The sequence below is a fragment of the Monodon monoceros genome, unplaced genomic scaffold (assembly GCF_005190385.1).
Source record: "Monodon monoceros isolate NGI ecotype Baffin Bay Population unplaced genomic scaffold, NGI_Narwhal_1 Super_Scaffold_20, whole genome shotgun sequence".
Classification (NCBI taxonomy): domain Eukaryota; kingdom Metazoa; phylum Chordata; class Mammalia; order Artiodactyla; family Monodontidae; genus Monodon; species Monodon monoceros.
In genome coordinates, this window is record NW_021703777.1 from 40473605 (window position 1) to 40495643 (window position 22039).

The following is a 22039-nucleotide window of genomic DNA, read 5'->3' on the forward strand; positions in this document are numbered from 1 at the left end:
CACCGGTCTGTTCTCTATGCTAGTGACAGACTTCTTAACCAGCTGAGAAAAATAGAAGGAATCAGAACTAATTATCTGTTTATCACCAAACTTATTGATTTACCTACATCTGTACTCATATAATCTTCCTTCCCTCCCATACAACAGATGAATCATCTCTACTCCACCTTGTGCATTGGATCCCATCTTCTCTCACCTACTTAAGAACTTGGCTTCTTCAATTATCCTATTTCTACTCTACATCACCAGTTTTTGTCTTTCTACTGGATCATTACCATCATTTTACAACTATGGTGTAACACCAAAAAAAAAAATACGAGCCCCCCAAAATAGAGCTATAAGTCATCTAGACTGCTGGTTAGCCACAAAGTTAAACTATCAACAGACCAAAAAATCTTTTATACTCTGGTCCTCTTGAACAGATACTGTATCCCCTTTAAGAAACGTTTTAGCAATCTTTACAAATAGCTTTCCAAATTTGTTAACCTGTGGTCATCACCATAGAATAATATGCAATGTACTTGTTCCATTGGCGTCTTCCAGGATTTGAGTCCAGTTATTAGTCTAGAAGCAATGAAATTAGAAGCAATAGGTATGGGTCTTGAGGAGAATCAATATTCCTCTGCAAAACACCTACTTCAGGATAGGTCATTACAGGTTCTTCAGGCAAGGGGAGGCTAATCTCCAGACAGTAGGTAGACTAGATTACTACTGCTGCTGTAATAAATTACTACAAATCTAGAGGCTTAAAACAACACAGATTTATTATTTCACAGTTCTTGAGGTCTCATTGGGCTAAATAAGGAGGAATGCAGGTCTGGGAGATGCAGCCAAAGGGTTATAGAACACTCACTATTGACTTTGAATTATTGAAGCAGATGAAGAAGCCGGAACTCATGGAGAAATATAAGAAGACAGAGCTTGTGGAGGAGTCTGAGAAGCTGCCATTTATGGTCACCTTGACTGCAAAGCAGGAGTGTGCACAGAAGTTTGAGATGCCATTGTGTTTGGCTGCCACAACTGCAAAGTGAGAGCTTGTGGCGAGATCTGAGGATCTGGAAACTGCCAGTCTCCTGGAAGAAGCTGCTACAACCTCCTGAGAAGAAAAGCTTCTTTTCTCTGCCTTTCCTATATGCTGTGAGTACCTCTCATTGGCGACTCTAACTTGGAACCATAAAGGGAGGGGAATTCTGGGAAATGTTCTTGGCTTCTCCTCTGCAATGGAGAGATGGTACATGTGGGTGGCAATAATGCAAAGCTGACAACCAACAATTCAGCATAGTTAGAAAACTTCTGATTTTGAGAAATTAACTGGCAAGTCAAACTGTGCTTAAATGATAAAGGGCATGTACTGAATCATGAGACTAAGTCTAGAGGTAGGGATAGCTGTAGTGGAAATTGATCTGGTAGCTCAAAAAATGTGAGCAGGACCTGATATCCTGTCTTCCATGTCTCGGTTACTCTTCATTGCTCTTTGATTCCTATCTTCATAGGCATTTTTTGTTGCAAAACAGCTGCCAGTGGTTCCCTCAGCTACATGCTTCTCAGCTTATGATAGACCAGTGGGTAGGAGAGGATTTCTTCACTCAGATGTCAAAGAGAATTTCTTGAATGTGATTGGTTGATTTAGGCTCTGTGCCTTTCCCAAACCAAACTATGTGACCAGGGGCGATGAGTTCACTCTGATTAGTTGACTGAGAAGGGAAAACCAATGTTTGGCTCCACCCCCAAATGTCTACTATAGTATAAACCAAAACATCAAGGACACGAACAAGTTAAATAGAATAAACCCCTCCTACTATGGCCAGATGGACTGTTGATTATGTATCACTACTTTTAAAGTGTGACTTTTGAGCAACTGTATTGAGTCTGAGTGCCTGAGAACTCCCAGCCCTGGTGTAAGGAAGTGATTATTCTCAAGCATCTTGTACCGGATGAGGAATACCAAATAACTCAGAGCCACTGCAATAAAGGAAACGCTCCAAATAGCCCCAGGACAAGAAACACATTCCTAAACTTTTTTTGAGGCTTTCAATGTTTATTAGTTGAACCTTAATCTGAAAACGCCAACTTTTCAATATTATGTTCTCTTTCAATAATTATTCCCTTGAACTGTAGCTCCTAAAAACTAAGCAGGACAACCATAAAATTAGCAGCTAAAAGAAACTTATAGGTTGATTATGAAACAAAACCTGATATTATTTGGCTTCAGCCTTGGTCCCTGGGAAAAAAAAAGATGTCTGGGGGATCCAAGATGCCAGAACTCAGTTCAAGTCAAAATATTGTATTGCAGTGCCTGAGGCAGGATTATGAAAAGGCTCTGGATAAGCCCTAGCTGCAGCAGTTAACCAAAATGTCATCCCAGAGCTTCAGAAAAGGGGAGGGAAAAACGGAAAAAATACTGAATTTAACGATAATGTTAGTCTTATTCTCTACTGGAAATATTATTAATATTAATCCAATTCTTGTTTTATTTTTAATGATCCCTTGCTGTCATCAGAGCATGTTTTTCTTTGTAGAAAATGTCATTCTAGAAAAAATACTCATGTGACCACATATAAATAACACTTTATTTGGAGATTAGCCTCTCGTCAGAAGAAATCAACCATGAGACGCTTCATGACAAAGGCCTTCTGACTCATCTTCCTGATACCCTCCCATGGTCCACTGTCCATACAACATCCAGAATGGTCTGGATTATTCGAATCCAGATTATAATTATCTGGATTATTCCAGCCACTTAAAGTTTAAGTCAGATCATATCCTTCCCCTGCTCAAAATCCTCCCATAGTTTCTCATCACATTTATTTTTAAATTTTTATTTATTTTTTAATTAAAAAAATTTATTTTATTTATTTATTTTTGGCTGCGTTGGATCTTCGTTGCTGCATGTGGCCTTTCTCTAGTTGCAGTGCGCGGCTTCTCATTGTCATGGCTTCTCTTGTTGCGGAGCACAGGCTCTAGACGCAGGCTTTAGTAGTTGTGGCACATGGGCTCAGCAGCTGTGGCTCGTAGGCTCTAGAGCGCAGGCTCAGTAGTTGTGGTGCACAGGCTTAGCTGCTCTGCGGCATGTAGGATCTTCCCAGACCAGGGCTTGAATCCATGTCCCCTGCATTGGCAGGCAGATTCTTAACCACTGCGCCACCAGGGAAGCCCCTCTCCTCACATCTATAATAAAAGCAAAGTGCTAACTGCAGCTTACAAGGCCTTGGGGGACCTGGTTTCTGTATACCTCTCAGGTATGATCTATTATGCTTTCTTGCCTTCACTCTATTCAGTCACATTGGCCTCTATCATTCACTGTAAGTGCCAAGAACAGTCCTGTCTTTGCCTTGTAAAGTCTTCCTTGAGCTATGTGTATGGCTTTCTCCTTCATCTCCTTCAGGGCTCTACTCAGAAAGGCACCTCCTTCAAGGGTCTTCTCTGACCGCTGTATCTAAAATAGCACATTATCTATCTCTAGCACCTTACCAATTTTTCTTCCTATCACTACTTTATATTACATTATTTCGTCTATTGTTTGTCTCTTCCACTAGAATGTCAGCTCCATGAGATCAGACCTGTCTGCTTTGGTCACTGTTACATTCCCAGTGCCAGAAATGTACCTGTGTCATGTGTTGCATGGTTGAATGAAAATAAATCTAACTAGAAATAACCCACTATTTATGTCCTAAGAAGCATCTGGATGAATGAAGACATATTTTGGAGGTAGGATTTAGTGACTGATTGGATATGGGGGGTGAAGGTGTGGGGTGCTATCAAGGATTCCCTGATTTTTGCCAGGAGCACACAGGTGGGTGGAGGTGTCATTTATGGAGAAGAGGAAGACTGAAGAAGCTGATTTGTAGGGAAGGTCAGTTCAGTTTTGGACATCTAAAGCTTGAGATGCCTGTGGGACAACCAAGTGGAGAAGTTAAGCAGGCAGTTGGATATGTAGGTCTGGAGTGAGATAAATGTTTTTATTGTTTGAATCTTTTTTGAGCTAGGTTTTCTTTAATTGACTCTAAAGGCACCCTATTGACATCTCTGTGGTCAAGCATAACTGACTCTATGATAGACTTGCTAAAGTAAAATCTGACACTTCACAGTGATAGGGCCTTTCTCTTCTCTAAGTGAAAAGGGAGCTTCCTGACAACCAAGAATGATGATAGAGAATGTTCACTTTTTGCGCAATTGGTCACTTCACTTAAAACAAGCTAATTCTTCAACAAAAAGCTTAAATCCTACTGAAGGTGTTCTGCAAGTGAGTAAATGGCTGTTTAACATTGTTGTAGAAGAGTCTCAAGTATGTGTACCTTGCATAGGAAATGAATTCTCTCTGCTGTTTCTTCTGGACACTGTTTATTCTAGGTTGCTGAATGGAATGCATATTCCACTTAAAAATTTTTGAGCATAGATTTGCTTGCTCCATTTGTAGAGTATATTTATTTATTTTTTATATTTTGGCTGTGCCACACAGCTTGCGGGATCTCAGTTCTCTGACTATAGGGGCTGAACCCAGGCCACGGCAGTGAAAGTCCGGAATCCTAATCACTAGGCTACCAGGGAACTCCTTGTACAGTGCATTTAGCAGATAAACTCTGACTTCTTGACTTAGGTGTGTACATCTTGTCCAGGGTAAAAGTGATTCCAGTTTAAAATCTCAAATGAATTCTGCCTTTTATAAGTACTCTAGTCTTTTCTGCAGTTTTTGCTTCATAAATGCTAAATTAAATGAGGATCTAACATTTCAGTGTTATCTGAATCACTGGGAACCTCCTGAAGCATGGAATTTCTGATGTCATGGACAATGAGAGGGAACACGACCTCCCTGCAGTGATTTGGGCCAGTCTAACATAGTGCCAATATACAATCTTCAGCCCCTTAAACAGTAAATTCTTACCTATGACCATGGAATACAAGTTTGGTTCTCCCTCTTAAGGAACTTCACACACCAGCAAGTGGTCTGAGGAAGTGTTTTTATGCCAGAGATGAAGTGGGATGGTGGGAAGAGACTTTTAAGTCCCTGGAAGCATACCTAGTTTGCCTGAAAGATCCTAAACCTAACAAGTTGTCATTCAGTAATTCAACCAGCAATTAGTCTATTATGTGTGTGTATGTGTACATGTGTGCATGAGGGAAGGATATATACAACACATTAACTTTACTCTCCAGGAACTCATGGTTTAGTAAAATTACATATTTAGAAAAACAGAAGTAAAGATAAAGACTGTGAGAATGTATGATTAATTCTGCCTCAGGGAGTCTGGGAAGGCTTCACAGAGGTAGGAACATTTAATTGGGGTTTTGAAGGATGAATAGTTTACCAGGCAGATGAAGAACGTGAAAAGAACTAGGGTTGAAGTTAAATGGGTTCTCAGAAGAATGTTGGGTGGATGCTGGCGCATAGGATGCAGAGATTTGGACCATAATATGCAGGGATATGAGTGATAAGGCATCATACATACTCACATAACACATGATAAAGGTGTTAGCTTTAAAATCATTCCTAGGTTTCCTGGAATTTTTAATATAAACTCCAAGAAAGTTCCTAAGTTACTGGGCTACGTGTGAATTAAAATAAACCTCTTGGGAAAGTCTATTACTAAGAGACAGGCATGTCTAAAGCTGTCTTAAAAGCAAAAGTGGCGGGGGTGGTGGTGGTGGTGGGATGAGTTGAGAGATTGGGATTGACATGTGTACACCAATATGTATAAAATGGATAACTAATAAGAACCTACTGTATAAAAAAATAAAATTAAATTAAAAATATTTTTAAAAAGCAAAAGAAGCTTTTTTAAAAACTTATTTTTGGCTGCGTTGGGTCTTCGTTGCTGCACGCAGACTTTAGTTGCGGCTCTAGGTGCATGGGCTTCAGTAGTTGTGGCACACGGGCTCAGCAGTTGTGGCGCATAGGCTTAGTTGCTCCGTGGCATGTGGGATCCTCCCAGACCAGGGCTCAAACCCGTGTCCCCCGCATTGGCAGGTGGATTGTTAACCACTGCGCCACCAGGGAAGTCCCAAAAGAATTATCTTCCGAAGACAGAAGAGATTCAACAGGCACCCCCTTCAAGTGAGTTTCTTCTTAGTTGTCTCTAAGTTGGAATATTTGGTTTGAGCACAATACCCACTTTCTTCTTGGCTACTATTCCTTTTTTTAGGGGGGCCGTTCTACGCTGCATGAGGGACCTTAGTTCCCCCAACAGTGATCCAACCCCGAGCCCCCTGCAGTGGAAGGGTGGAGTCTTAACCAATGGACCCCCAGGGAAGTCCCTTGGCTACTATTTTGACAGGTGGAGACATACCTGAAGTCACTACCACTTTATCTGCGATACACATTCTTGGCACTGCCTGTGTGTGACTTACGTAATACAGGAGTTCAGCAAGATTATATTTTTAAGACGTTTTCAGAATTTGATTTGTATTCTTGGGTTTTAATTATTCTGTCATGTAAATTCCGCTAACTTGACTAATTATAAAAAATTAAGTGTTTTCAGTCTTCCTTTGAGATTTTTGGATAGTGTTAATACAAATTCATTTAATTACATAGTGGAAAACAAATATTTAAACTCTGCAGAGTTCTTTTCGATATTTCACACTAGTCTTCGTTTCCCCAGTGCCTGGGCACACGCTAAACAGGCAAATAATCATTTGTTGACTAAAGAAGTACCTAAAAACTTGATTTTCTTCAAGATGTAATTGCAGGAAGCAGCAAATCCCAAAGCCCGAATAATCCAGTTTCCAGCCAAGGCGCCTGGGATTTCTAGTAGGTCTATTAAAGAACTTGACTGGTTACCCTGCACAAAATCCCTAGCGGTGTTTAACAACAGAAAACGCCCCTAACCCACAACGCAACAAACTGAGAAACCTTGTAAAGAGGATTCGCAGTATTTAGATATTCTATTTAGTACAAGAGCTAAAAAACATGAACTTAAGTGAACTCTTGGTTGATCTAGCACCCTTCCTAACTCCTAGTATTTTCAAAGAATCGTGGTAGGTTTCAGGATCCTCAAATACAGCAAGCAATGCAAAACAATCCCTGTTCCTTAAAATACGCAAGTTACTTGCTTCTTCTGACGAAAAATTTCAGGAGAAAAGCAGGCAAGCAGAAGTCTTACTTGGAAAGCAACTCTTAAAAGAAAAGCAGCCCTAATCATCAACGGCCTCAGCCTGCCCGCCAGGGTCTGGGAAACGCGGCAGCTGCAGCCGGGGAAACCTCAATGTCACCCGGTCGCGGGCGACTACGGCGGCCGGAGGAGCTGCCGCAGTCCGTGCACGCGCACGGCCAGCCGCGGCGCCTCGCTCAGGCTATCGCGAGCCAGGCGTTCCCCGGAGTCTGTGGGACAAGGCCGACACCTCAGCGTAGCCTCCCTTCTCCGGCTGGCACCGCTAACACGCGGGGAGCAGCCGGCTGTGCGCCTCCCCTCCCCCACTCCAAATCGGCAGGCGCACAAGGCACAGCCGCCTTCCGGGAGGTGCTACCACACCCCTGCCCAACGCCGCTGCTCCCGCCCGCTGCTGGGGGTGGGGGTGGGGATTGGGGTGAGCCGACCAGGAACCCTCGGAAAAGCTGCGGCGGACGAAGGGGCCCTTCTAGCCGCGCCTTCGAAACAGCCCTCCTTGTTCTCGATGGTCTCCGCGCGGCCGTCTTATAGAACGCCATTTCCGGTTCCCTTTAAAGGCCCCACGCTGTGCGGCGCAGCGCGTGCGAGGAAGGTATAAAAGGGAGCGAGAGGGCGGGACCGAGGAGGAAGGGGAAAAAAACTAGCGGTAGAGGGGGGCGGGGAGGTGCAAAGGGCGCGCTCGCGCGCCACGTGACCGGGACGCGCCGTTCTTCCGTCGGCCATTTTAGGTGGTCCGCGGCGGCGCCATTAAAGCGAGGAGGAGGCGAGAGCGGCTGCCGTTGCTTCTTATTCTTTTTTAGTGCGGCGGACGAGAGTGGGAGTGCGCGCCGCGCGAGAGTGGGAGGCAAGGGGGGCAGGCCGGGGAGAGGCGCAGGAGCCTTTGCAGCCACGCGCGCCTTCTCTGTCTTGTGTGCTTCGCGCGGTAGAGCGGGCGCGCGGCAGCGGCGGGGATTACTTTGCTGCTAGTTTCGGTTCGCGGTAGCGGCGGGTGTAGTCTCGGCGGCGGCGGAGGCAGTAGCACTATGTCGGAGGAGCAGTTTGGCGGGGACGGGGCGGCGGCGGCAGCAACAGCGGCGGTAGGCGGCTCGGCGGGCGAACAGGAGGGAGCCATGGTGGTGGCGGCGCAGGGGGCAGCGGCGGCGGCGGGAAGCGGAGCCGGGACCGGGGGCGGAACCGCGGCCGGAGGCACCGAAGGAGGCAGCGCCGAGTCGGAGGGGGCGAAGATCGATGCCAGTAAGAACGAGGAGGATGAAGGGTGAGTAAGGGGCGGCCCGGGATAGTCAGGCCCAACTATCCCCCCCCCCCCCCCCTCCCCCCCCCTTAGGCCTCGTTCCCGCTCTCCCCCCGGTGCTCCAGGCTCCCGTGCAGCCTCTTTGCACTGTTATCCCCTTCTCTACGCCGGGCTCCCCCGGGGTTTCATTTCCTTCTTCCCCTGCCTGCTAATCGCCCCCTCCCCCATCACACACGTTTCCACCTTTAGCCGTCACCATGCTGCTCCCCGGCCCGCCCTTCTTCCCTCCCTCGCCTTGGGTCTCCTCCCACCGACTTAGCCGCCAGGATTTTTTCCCGCCTGTCGAGGGGTACCTTTTTTCTTTTCCCGCTGTCTTCTCTCTCCCCAGTTTCCTAAAGTCCTGGGCATAAAAACGCAGTCAGACACAAAAATCCTTTATGCCTGGATAACTAAGGTTTATTTGGTGCTTCTCACTGCAGCATCCCTAGACGATGCCATTCTTTGTAAGCACATGCTTCGGGGAACGTGTAGGTTGTCCAGCTCTGCTCCTCCCGTCTTGGCTTCAGGCCGAATGTTTTTCAGTATTTTGAGTAAGTTTCGCCTCAGCCTTTTCGTTTTTCTACTGTACACCATCGCACAACGGCTTGCTTGCATATTCCCCACTTTCCAGCCTACGGAACCAACTGGGCCTGGTGAAATTCCCCGAATCGCCTGTTGGTACGTTGGTTTTGCTCCAAGGGCTTTCTTCAAGTTCCTTGTCGGCGGAGCCTGCACTTGACTGGAGCTGTTCTACCTCCGACTCGCTGACCGCCCTTCCCCCACCCCGCAGAGTTATTCTAACCGCGCACCTTTTTCGCGCCCTCAGCTATTGGGTTCCTCAACTGTTCGTACAGATAGTGTACTCTTACCTTACTTTTTCTGCGCAATTTTCATTTTTTACAACCCACGCCGTGCCCAGAATCCTTTTTTTGGTCTCTCTTGATTTCTCCTTCCCGCTCTCACCCAGTTAAGTTACAGGAGGCCCACCAGCCTTCTCTCATAAAATGAACAAATTCTGTAATGTGCTATGGCTTTTATTCTTTTTGCAGGTTTTTAAGTAGTAACTTGTTTCCTCCGATTGGAATACTTTGTATATGTTATTTAAAGCTGCATAAAATTTTTTAGAACGCAGCGTTTGGGAGCCGGGAACAGAATATAGGAGTTAGCAGGAGGGACTAAATCAGGGGTTCTTGGTTGGGTTTTCTTATTCCCGTTACTGATCGCTGATGTTGGGTTAACGCTTCCTTTACTTTTTGTAATTGGGGTGTGTGTGTGTGTAATTTTTTTCGCTGTAATAAGGAGAAAGGTGTTGGCTGGAAGGTAAAAGCAATAAAGTGTCGCTTTAACTCAATATTGGAAAACATTCTCTTTATTAGGAAAAAGCACAGGCTTTGGAGGGGGGAGAGATAAGCCCTTTGGAATATAGGATTTAATATTCTCAGCCTAGGCAGACTCTTGTCGGGCTGTTTTGCTGATTGTGCTGGCTTTGGGAGAGTGGAGGTGGGATGGGAAACGAGCTTTTCTTAATTTATCTGGAATTATATATAGCTTAGTTTAAGAAAGGGATATGTTAAGTATTTGGAAACTTAAGCCTTTTAACATTTTGGTTTTTTTCTGAATTCTGTTACTTGGACAGAGGCACCCAAATGATTGTGTAACTTACTGTTTGGGGCGGGCTTTCTGTTCTGATTTTTCAAGTCACAAAGCAGCTGCCTTTGTAGTTATCTACTGTTGAACCGAAGTGTAAATGAATTAAAGTTTTTAACCCTAACAATGTCAAAAACTAAAACTAGAATTTTGATTGGTTGCTGTACCGGTTGTTAATTCCCTAGCCATTCAAACTCCTCCCCACGACACTCTGAAGCAGCGACGGCACAGCGGGAAGAATGGTAAAACTTTTAAATTTTATTTCTGTAATATAAAGGTTTCAATAGTCATAACATGTGGAGGCTGTGTATTGGTTAGTTGCCCATTGATTCCCAGGAAATTCTAGACTTTAGTACAGTAGGATATTTTGTACCTGGGATATAAAACCTTTTTAGGCATCATGTGTGATCTTTGGGCAAAATTGATGGCCATTACATGGTTTTTGGTCTGTGGTAATGCATGTAATTGTGGTTTGGCCAATTAAAGCTTAATATAATTAGTAATGATATTTTTATATTTGGGCAAGAAAGAGTATTTAATTTTAAATTTGATTTGTTTTAAGACAAAAAAATTTTTCGTGTAATTCTAAGTTTAATGTTATACGTGAAGGTTATCTGCTACAATAAAGTGTTGTGTGTTTAAAATGTATTGCATGTTATACTGAAATATTCTGGAAATGTCAGTAGTAAAACAATTTTTAAAGTAGTGATGTATATGCAAAAATGACATTTTTAAAAAATCACCAACCATATTTGTAAATAGAACTTTAATAAGAATTGCACATGTACTATTAAAGGCATGCTGATGTGGCTTTCCACTACAGCTTAAATCAGATTTTTAGATTTTCAGTGTGATTTGGTTGGAATGTTAATTACAGTTGGTTGGTTGACGTGTATTCACAATTGCATGACTTTTTGAAAGGCTGGTAGATTGAGTATTGTTCTTTTTATCCCTCCTCTTCCCCTAAATGTCAGTATTTCTGCCTTCAGGATTATGTTTGAGTTTTCCAGGAGTTTGTATCTACCACCACTGGAGTTTAGAGGGCCAGTAACTTGCAGATAGTTGACTTAACATCTGTACAAACAACATTCTAAGAGCCCAGTTGGGACAGTATTTACCTTTTACAGGAGCTTATTATTTTCTTTAACTGAAATCTGTCCAGTTTTATATTGGAGATAAAGTGTGACATACAGAATAAAAGTTGTTTGGTTTTTTTTTTTTGGCCGCGCCACTGGGGATCTTCCCCGAGACCAGGGATTGAACCCGTGCCCTCTGTATTGGGAGCGTGGAGTCTTAACCACTGGACTGCCAGGGAAGTCCCCAGAATAAAAGTTTTATGATGGAAATTATTCTCTTTGGTCCTGTGATAGTTCAGTTTCACTGCTAGGTAATAGTGGCAAACTAAATAAGAAATTATAACTGTACTTGACTTTATTACTCCATTACATATTTCAAATATGTAAGCAATTATTTTCAGTAATTTGAAAGGGTCGTAAACTTACGTTTAAAGGTCGTTGCTTTGACGCTTGCAGAAATTATATGTGGTCTGTTAGTTAATACTATAACTTTGCAAGTTTCTTGAACTCTTAGGAAAAATGGACAATTAAATATTTATGGTTAATGAACATTTTAGATCATGAGGTTTACTTTGAGTTTACATTTAACAAATATTTTCATTTTTAAAGTTTAATATTTGACTTTTAAAATAACGTACCCCCGCGTGCCACAACAAAAGTTCCCGCGTGCCGCAGCTAAGACCCGGCGCAGCCAAATAAATAAATAAATATTTTTAAAAAATTACTCTCCTGTCAGCCTCATCCTTTACACGTATTCTTGTTTTTCTTTCTGAACAAAAAGCCCTCAAGACTTAATCTTTTTGGTGTCTGCACTTGCCACCCTATCTGTTCTCTGTCTCCCAGTTTGAGGGAAATTGGGCAGAAGTTTCATAATAGTAGTGAGGGTAAGACTGGTTACTAGATATAAAATCTAAATTTAATTTCTTAAACACATTTCTGTGTGTGAATCTTTTTACAATTCTAACTTGAGACTGAAGTGAATTACAATTTCATCCTAAAACTATTTAAAAAATCAATTTGTTGCAGACTTAAGTGTTTTTTTAAATACAAGAATAAACAGCTATTTTGAGGAGGACATGCTTGTTATACCTCTAGTGGAGTAAAGTGTTTCCACAATTTACTATGGACCTTTAGAGTAATTATTCACTTCCATAGTAAAATACCTTCCTGAGTTCATCTCATTATAATTTTTCCAACTTTATCATCCCTAGTTTTTACTTAAAAGCAATTGCACTGAGATTTCCCATTTTGGTGTGAACTCATTATGTCCTCTATAGGGCTATGATCCTTTCAGTGTGTAGGTACTTTAAAATTAGGGTCTGGCAAAATACGCATGCCATGTATAGCAAGCTACCTGGAGACAGAGTTTTTACTTTCTCATGATTATTGGGGAACTGTAATATTGTAGTAGCTTGCAATTTTACAAGGTAGGTACATTGACTTGCCTGCATTGGGTTAGGTAAGAAGCAGAATAATCCCGTTCATTTATGAGCCAAAGTACAGCAATACTTTTCTAATAACAGGACTGTTGATCTAGTTCTGTAACCATTAGTGTATAAACCCAAGTGTGATTCTTCCTGTTTGAGGATTTTGTGAATTAATTGTGCTGTAGGTTGTCTCCTGTTTAATTTTTAAGAAATGGGTTTACCTAACACTTTGTTGTTTTAAATATTTGAGATTATAATCTATACCCTAGTGCTTCTGGGGCATCTTGAACATTGTTTGCTTCGTAGAAGAGCAGTTACTTTTAGATAAAGCAGTCTTAACGCCAAATTTACGGGCCTTTGATTCCTAAGTTGGATTTACTGTAAAGTTGAGACCCTGAGTACATGGGTCTGAATTTTAGCATTCTTGGGAATCTTTGACAAGTTTCCTGGGTTAATTGTAGTAGTGGATGCCCCCAGATTTGAGATGATTAACACCTAAGGAAGGAGTACTAAATTCTTTTCATTTCAAATTCTTATTTATCATGAAGGATACTAAAAATCACCTGACCTTTTGGGTTTGGAATTGGAGAATATCATTGAAGTTTTTGAGTGCTGCTTTTTGAGATAAATATACTTGTGGCCCCTTCTATAATAAATTAAGTGTATACTTCGTATTTTTTTTTTAAACATTGCTTGGGTGTTGTCATCTGTAAGGGTGCACTTAATATAAGAAGGTTTTGAATCTGCTATTGTGTGTGATTCATGGCCAGCATGGAGAATGATTAGTTTTAGCTTGAAAGCATTTAAAAAGTAATAGAATAATAACTTTTTCCCTATTCCGATTAAACCTGTGCACCTCGAGTGTGTGCAGATTCACAAATGGAGTGAAACAACTTTAGTTCTGCTTCAACATTTTAGTAGATAGGGCACTGAACTGGATGCTGGAAGCGTGGGATCTGTTTCTGTTACTTCACTTCCAACAGTGTGGTCTCAGGTAATACAACATGTTCGTTACTTGGTTTGCTGATTTGTGTGTTGGAAACAATGCTCACCACAGGAAGATTGACTACATAGCCTGCTTTCATAGCTTGTGTGTATTTATCCTGTGCCTTAATAGTTGATACTGCCAGTGGTTTACTCCTGTGGAGTAAAGGTAAGCATGTTTTAGTTTTTGGAGTATTACATATTGTACATTGGAGCTAGACATTTAAGACTTTGGGGGTGGAGTGTTTTATTACTAGCAGTGTTTGGCCAATAATCAAGGTGGTAGTTTTTAAGTATTGGGTCCTATTCTGTAAGCTCCTGCTTATCTAGACTTGAAACTACCATAAAGTCCAAACAGCCAGGAAACTCAACTCTAGTTTCCCTACCCCAAGTCTTGTGAGAAAGATAGATGAAAAACTATCAGCTAATATACTCAAAAATTAACCAATAATGTCATGAAATGAATCTTACATAATTTTCCCCTTTATTATTAAAAAGTAATGTGATTTTAAAGCATTGCAAGATTCTGAAATTCCACCAAGAAAGGTAAAAACCATTTTCTGAGTTTAGGGTTGATATTTAAATTGGTTTCTCATAAAAAAAACTTTATAGAATTGTGAATGTGTAGTAATCTCAGTTAACCAGAACCGTAACCTCTAGGTTAAGGAAACCCCATTCCTTAACCTCTAGGTAGAGGAGAGTTTACCTTATAAAGCTGATTGAGAGTTTATTTTAAAAGTAAAAATACAAGATGTCATTCCTGCCTGGGAATGAAATGAAGAAAAGGGGAGATTTTGGGTTAAACATTTAAAGTTTATTCAAAAACTGTCATGTTTATTAGCTATTATGTTTCAACTCACATTTTTAGTCATTTAAGTTCATTCAAAGTATGAAGAAATGAGATCTAATATATTACCTAGAGGAATTAATCTTTTTTATTGACTTGTTAAAAGTTTGTCAAACTGTTTCCAAGAGTATTTTTTATACAGATTCTAAAATGATACCATGTGATACTACCTAGTTGCAAAAAAGTAACCCCCTCCCCATTTTAGGTTAACTACTGATTTAATTTTAAACTAAATCTATATTTTATAAGGAAAATAAATACTCATTTCTTATCTATTGGTGAGATTTCACTATACTTAATGTCATTTTAGGATTGTAAAGGAATAATTTTTAGGATAAAATACCAGAAGTTTTATTTAAATAAGGATTAGTGGTATGCTTGAGTAACATTACTCTAAAAGGTGACAGTGATTGGCCAGTTATGTTGTGTACTTGAAATGTATATCAGATCGACATGCTGTTGTAGTTTTTAAACTGTCAGAATTTGTTATGAAACCACATATGGAAGGCCATGAGTTGTTAGGAAGTGTTTAAAAGTTACAGAATCCGTTTTTTCCCTTTCCAAAATTGGGGAAAAGTGTAATGATGTGTTTATCATTTACCTTGAGTAGGGTAGTAGGGCCAAGTGTCTTTATATAAAAAATACTTACTGTTGAGTAGAGTGTTAAACCTAGAGACCTCAGTAGTATTGAGAGTAAAGTTCTTAGATGGGAAAAAACAGTAATTCCACCAGCCAGCACTGCTCCATATATATTGCTGTTTATATTTTGAAATTATTCCTTACTGAAGTTACTGGCATTTATGTAGAGTACAGACAAGTCATCAGTGTGATTTTGGAACTACATTTTATTTAAGAGCTTAGAAAACCTAATTTCCAGTCTGTAGTTTTTACATGGTATATTTAAAATTTCTGGGTTAAGTCTTTAGCATTAAAACTAATCTTAGGATCCATTTATATAAAATTCATCCTGGCCGTTTCCCTTTAATGTTGGAAACTTCATATAGCTCATGCAGATTAAAAAAAATTTAAGCCATTGAGTAAGTGAAAAAACTGCTTTATTTAGATTGTGCTCTATCCCTACTAAATAGTAATTTATTTCTATTGAGCACTTGGGATGTGTTAGACCATGTTCTGTGCCATTTAAATCCTCACTGCAAATAGAGGTAAGCTCTTAGTTCTGGAGGAAGGATTTAAACCCCAAGCAGTTTGGCTTACTGCCTCTAAATGTACTTCCTCTCGAGAATGTCCCACAAAGCAACCTAAATTCTCATTTGGAGAGTTATCTGCACTGAGTTGTATAACTTTGTGCCTGTCATTTAATATTATAGTATAGTATAATGTCAGTATCTGTAAGGCAAGAATATTTCAATTGTTGAGTAGGTGTTTTAAGTTGAATACTATATTGCCTTTGGGGTGCTAAATAACTTTACAGATAGGATTAAGAAATTAAACTTCGTTGATACTGTAGGTAAAGTCCTACACTTTAATTGGGATTATTGATTCACTTACAAGTAAGGATCAAATTTTAAGCTTGTATTGCAGTATTAGGGGCCCATTTCTGCTACTTGAACAAGTCCTGTGCTGTAGTTTTAACTTGAGCTGCTCAGGATTTTTCTGAAGTTCCAGCTCTCCTTCATTGTAAAGTGTTCTGCACATCTCGGCAGGGGTGAAAGCGACTTGAAAGTCAGTCTTTGTGTTCAAGGCAGCAAAGGTAATCTGGACAGACACTAGGTATTGTGTTTTAAGCAAGATACAGTAATATAAAATATAGAAAGTTTAAATTGATACCATCTTATATATACCATCCTATAATTTGAGGCAGAGCATGTCAGAATGCTGGTGTTTTAGAGAGGCTAAAATAAGTTCCCATTTATCCAGAATTAAGATAACAGACTTTTTCTTATTTGTTACACATGTATATTTTGGTGTGTCTACTGAGTAAAAATGGGGTGAATTTATTCAATATGCTAGATTTAGTAAAGATAGAATGGATTTGGTACAGTATGTGTTCATTGTAGTATATCCACCTGTCTGGTTAGGTTATCAGTTGTGCAGCACCCTTATTAGAGCAAAAGAAAACGAGTGCTTCTGGGCTGCCAAAACGTAATGAATTTGTCTCAAAAAAGAGCTAGTTAAGCTCTTGCTCAGAGGCTGTTTAATTTTACTTTACCCCAAATTTGAAAAGTTTGAGTGCCAGCTGACTTCCTAAAAAATGAAAGGGGGGGAAGCATTTTAGAATAGCAGCTGCTGATTAATCTGGCAAAAATGAAAACTAGAGCTTGTTAAAAGAGCTAAGAAATAAGATGCACTTAGTGTATTAATACATAGTTCTCTAAGTTCAGAAGACCCTACGGGAATGCTGTAGTAGCATAGTGTGTTAGTGGTGACTGACTCAATGTTAAATCATGATTACTCTATTTGATTAGGAAGGCAGAAGAGTGTGTGTGATATGCTATAGGAAAAAAAAAATCATTCCAAGTAATTGAAGGTTAAAAACAATTGGGGAGAGAGATTAGGAAGGCAGGCAATGCTTGAAGGAGGGTAGACTATTTGGCTTCTCATTCTCTAAAGGTGCTGGATAGCTGAAGTTTTACTACATATGTTGCTCTAATTTTTTGAGAAACAGTAATCATTCTATGGATGTATAAATTATAGTTGACTAGGACATTTATATTCTGGATAAATGGGATTTGATTAAGAAGGATAGCCTCTTCGGTGACCCTTTTTAACTCTAAGGTAGACATTTAACAACTTCTTTACTCAAGACTATATTAAACGTGGAAAGTTTCTTTCAGTAAGAGAACACCTACTGGGCCAGTTGATGAATTAGTATGCTTATCTAGTATTTAAGAAAACTGACTCCCAATGTTGAGAAAAAGTTTGGGGTTTGTGAATTAAATAACGTGCCTCATTTTTTATTTATTTCTTTGTAATTATTTTTTTGATAATTTTAAATTGAGGACACAACTCAATATAAATATTGCCTTGGTTAAATAAAATCAAAACTAGTTCTGTCTCTGAGGAACAGACCGAACAGACACAGAATTTTCTTGCCTTTCAATTTTAGTTTTTTTTTTTTAAAGACTTCTGTTATTCTCTTCAGCTTGAAGTAATTTCAAACTGTTAAATTATCGATGGAAAGTTTCTGTAGTAATCATAGAAGTGGTAATTTAATAGTTAAATTTCAATTTAATTGAAGTTTCTATCTAGAACTTTCCATGAACATCTGAGCAAGAGGTCATTACCTTGAAGTCCGTTTCTTTCTCATCCTTAAAAAGATAGCAGTGTTCTCTTCACCTTGAAAGAGTAAATGTTGGTAATGTACTTTCATCTATGAAGGAAGTGCTCTGGATTGTTAGGTTAAAAATAAAGGTGCTTAAGGCGATTTAAGTAACTTGGACTGGATATTATTTCACTGGATATGAAAGAAAATGTAATTGAGAAAATACCTCAACTTTTTTTCCCCATGGAATTGGCAGTAAACATTAATAATACCTGTACAATATTGTGGGTGTTTTGTTATGCTCATTTGATTATAAAATATAAAAAGAGTTAATAAAAGTTGCTTGAAGCATGGAAATTTTATTAGCAGAAGTCCTGAATGTAAAGCATATAAATAGCCCAGCTCTAGAATACAGGTACAAGTTGAAAACCTAACCTAAATGGGAAGCACACTATATGCCTAAAAATAAGACTTCTTTTGCATTAACTTTATTAGAAGTAAGAACAAGTCTGATAAAAATAGTAAGAACAGTAACACCTCAGTTAATCTGGCATCTTCAGGTTAAGCAGAAGCAAGATCTTATTCTAGGGATAGACTTTGTTCTCTTGTTGCAAGAATTGGCTTTAGTGGTGATATCCTAAAAAGCCCACAAGATGGAGATGTTCCTGCTTTAATTCCTTTTCAGAGCTGGAAGTTAGCACGACACCCCCATCGCCACCCCTCCCCCTGACCCACTGCAGTTGCAAAGGTAGAAGTCATTGACCAAGCATGATTTTATTCCGATGGTGAAATTGATTTTTAGCCCTCACATAACAAATTCTGACAGTTTATCCTTAAAATAACAATCTCTAGTCCTGTCTCTTTAAAGGGTAGGAGGGAGGTATATGTTAGCTCTTTTGTGGGAGTGGGTAAAGGGGGCAGATGTAAAAGGGATCACAGAGCTGCCAGGTCTGAGCTTTATGGCCTTTTGCTGTAATAAAAGTAAGATTTCACTTTAAATTATTTTGGGGGGGGGATGCATTTTTGGTTTTGAAGTGTCTTGGTGGTTTCCACTTACCACCTGTCACTTAGTGTTTTAAAGGTTTAAATATTTTATTGCTGGTTAACTGAGGTTCTACTGAAAATAAATCATCTAGGTTAATTAGTGGATTGTGCTTCAGTGGGTAATTTTTTTGTTCATTAAATTGCTTACGTGATTACTTTTGTCTTTATTAAGGATTCTTACCCTTAGCACATCAAAAAATTTGGTTTACAACTTAATTGTGAGACTTTCCCATTTTATGTGCTAAGAGTTTTGTTAATGAGAGAACAGTTGAGAAAGGAGCTTCAGCATAGACACACGCTAGTTACTGTGATTAATGGGGACCTCATAGCTTTTTTGTAAGTTTAATAAAAATTTGGAAGAGAAATTTCAAGGTGAAATTCTGTTTTGCTGTTACCAGTATTTAACTTGTAATTTAAGAAAGACAGTGTATACTGTTTTTACTTTGGGGATACATTTCTCTTTTTGGCAAGTCAAAAGACTTAATCTGCTGCTTGCTCCCTATTTTGTAATTATGCAGGCACAGTAGTGACAAAACTTTCCATAACTGTAATAGGGTGTTCTTGATAATGTGGTTATGTAGGAAGAGTGACATTTTAATACACTGCCCAGTAAATTGGTGCAGTTTTGGGGAAGTATTATTGATGTGGATACTTAAGGCAAAATTTAAAAAAAATTTTTAGCATTTTAATATTGCTTTTTGTCTTTACAGGAAAATGTTTATAGGAGGCCTTAGCTGGGACACTACAAAGAAAGATCTGAAGGACTACTTCTCCAAATTTGGTGAAGTCGTAGACTGCACTCTGAAGTTAGATCCTATCACAGGGCGATCAAGGGGTTTTGGCTTTGTGCTATTTAAAGAGTCGGAGAGTGTAGATAAGGTAGTGTGCCATGTGTTCTAATCAGTTAATAATGTAAAATATGTGAATAGTTTGATACAATTAATCTGCCTATTATTTGTGATTTCCCCTTTTGCAGTCATACGAAGGAAGAGATAACAGCTCTTGCCAATATGTTTTATGAAGAGAGTCAGATTCAAGATTTTTTTACTGAAAACTTCCTGTGTGTCAGGCTCTACTGTATTAAAATTAATTTTAAAAACCTTAAAGATGCCTAATTAGAAGGATATGCTGTGTTAAGTTCACAGAAATACAGATTTTGAAATTTGCTAGGCAAGAAACTTCTGACTGAATCATTTTACATTTTAGTCTTTAGGCTACAGGAAAGTAGCAATCATGCTTATATTGCTAATAGTTAAAGGCATGGTGGTTGTCTAGTGATTGATTAACTCCTCATTCTTACTGACCTTTAGGTTTAAACATTGGTATATATTAGCTAATATCACATCACCACAATTGACAGTTTAATTGTGAGCTGGTCAACATATGCCTGGCATTAGCTATATTTATTTAACTATAATTATTTTTAAGTAAGTTAATAATCTCTGAACTTAAGATATATATCTTTCAAATGAAAAATTTCAATTTCCTTAGGTCATGGATCAGAAAGAACATAAATTGAATGGGAAGGTGATTGATCCTAAGAGGGCCAAAGCCATGAAAACAAAAGAGCCTGTTAAAAAAATTTTTGTTGGTGGCCTTTCTCCAGATACACCTGAAGAGAAAATAAGGGAGTACTTTGGTGGTTTTGGTGAGGTATGTGATAATATTTTGACCTAGTTTTTGTTAAAATTAGTGTGAATATAATTGTCACATTATAGGTTTTTCACTGAGTTTTCCAAAGTTGTTTTGAAGTTTGGACAGATTATGTGATTTGTTTTGAAATAAGGACAGTATAAATACATTATTAGCAGGTCTTTGAAGGTTAGATGATTGCATTTTCTAGTTTATTGAGGAACTATTATATGCATAGCATCCTTGGGCATACCATACGCAAAGATGAAGTAGACATTTTCTTATTGTGGAATTTACTGGATTAGTAGAAAGCTATAAACGAGGAAGAAATTCAGGTTGGATTACCTGAGATGTAGAAGGAAATGGTGCAGTTGAGAATAGGGAAGAAATAAACTGAGAATAGGGTGTAACGCCTTCTCAATTTAAGCACGTGTATGTGCAAATTTTATGAGGCTAATTACAGACTTAGATTCCTTTTATGAATTAATGATTTAAAGCTAGGTTGAGAAATTTGTGGCTTTTGGACCCAGATACAGCCTGCAGACATCCTTGGTTTGATTCAAGCAGAACATATTGCATGTTGTTAGTATTTAGGAATTGAGATATTTCCCACAAAAATCTGTATATTTAGCTTTTCTTCAGTATTTGTAAGAGCAGGTGACATTGGAACTGCCTTCTTGCCTGGCAACAGCCATCTAAGATGGAGTAGCAACTTCCACCTTGGGTCGCTCATACGTTCTCCAGTTTTCAGTGATCCTCACCATTCCCCATTTTCTCCCAAACACAGTCAGTTTTATTGTTTTTCTTAAAATTGACTGTTTCCTTCTGCTTGTACTTGGTGGGTGGGCGGGCATTTGAGTTTGTGACCCTTGAATTAGGTAGCAAGTGTCAATACCCTATGAACCTTTTTTTAATAAACAGGTTTAACAACTTTTTAGGTGGAGTGCATATTCTAATTCGAAGACTTTTTAAAAGATTAAACAGAGACACAATATAGAACGAGGGCCAAATGCATGTTTTCTTTGTGCATTTTCCCCACTAAACTTACAAATTAAGGTATTAAAACTTTTTTTTTTTTTTTTTTGATAATCAGGTTGAATCCATAGAGCTCCCCATGGACAACAAGACCAATAAGAGGCGTGGATTCTGCTTTATTACCTTTAAGGAAGAGGAACCAGTGAAGAAGATAATGGAAAAGAAATACCACAATGTTGGTCTTAGTAAAGTAAGTTAAGCATCCAATTACTTGTAGAGAATACTAGCTGTTGTAAAGAGTTCAGTCATCTAAACTTTCTGTAAAGGCTTCAGTTTGTATGCTTTAAAGATGTCTCATTGACTCCTTATTTATCAGTCATTTTTTGACTTGTTTTTTTGCTTTTATTGGGGAATAGGAGGGAAACATTTGTTTTTAAGTGAGTTTTTGTCTAGACTTTACCAAAAGATACTTTTTGAGGACCCAACAAATAGAATGTAGTAAAATTCTCAAGCACATACTTCTTGGATACATCAGAAGTGATTATTCTCTACTGATGATTGGTTTAATTGAAAAACTGATTTTGAGGAAAGTATCAGTATCAGGGCAGCCAACTGTATGTTTTAAAAAAATAATTTTTGTTTTCTTGAGTCAGTGCAATAACATAATTTTTCTCTTTTTAGTGTGAAATAAAAGTAGCTATGTCGAAGGAACAGTATCAGCAACAGCAACAGTGGGGATCTAGAGGAGGATTTGCAGGAAGAGCTCGTGGAAGAGGTGGTGGTAAGCTAGAGCCTAAGTTTACTCTATCTT

At 39.2% G+C, this 22039-nt stretch overlaps 1 protein-coding gene across 4 annotated transcripts in view; it reads left to right on the plus strand.

Moving 5' to 3' along the window:
• The first annotated feature begins 7771 nt into the window (after nt 1-7771).
• HNRNPD (heterogeneous nuclear ribonucleoprotein D) overlaps nt 7772-22039 on the plus strand; it is a 17187-nt gene continuing 2919 nt past the window's right edge. Inside the window, exons 1-6 of one of the 4 annotated variants that reach the window (XM_029234937.1) lie at nt 7813-8358; nt 10206-10262; nt 19332-19500; nt 20113-20274; nt 21347-21478; nt 21910-22009. In XM_029234937.1, coding sequence (XP_029090770.1) covers nt 8126-8358; nt 10206-10262; nt 19332-19500; nt 20113-20274; nt 21347-21478; nt 21910-22009 — 853 coding nt within the window. In that variant the 5' untranslated portion in view covers nt 7813-8125. Of the gene's footprint in view, nt 8359-10205; nt 10263-19331; nt 19501-20112; nt 20275-21346; nt 21479-21909; nt 22010-22039 lie in introns of all 4 variants that reach the window. The other 3 variants (XM_029234939.1, XM_029234940.1, XM_029234938.1) reach the window with 3 other exon arrangements.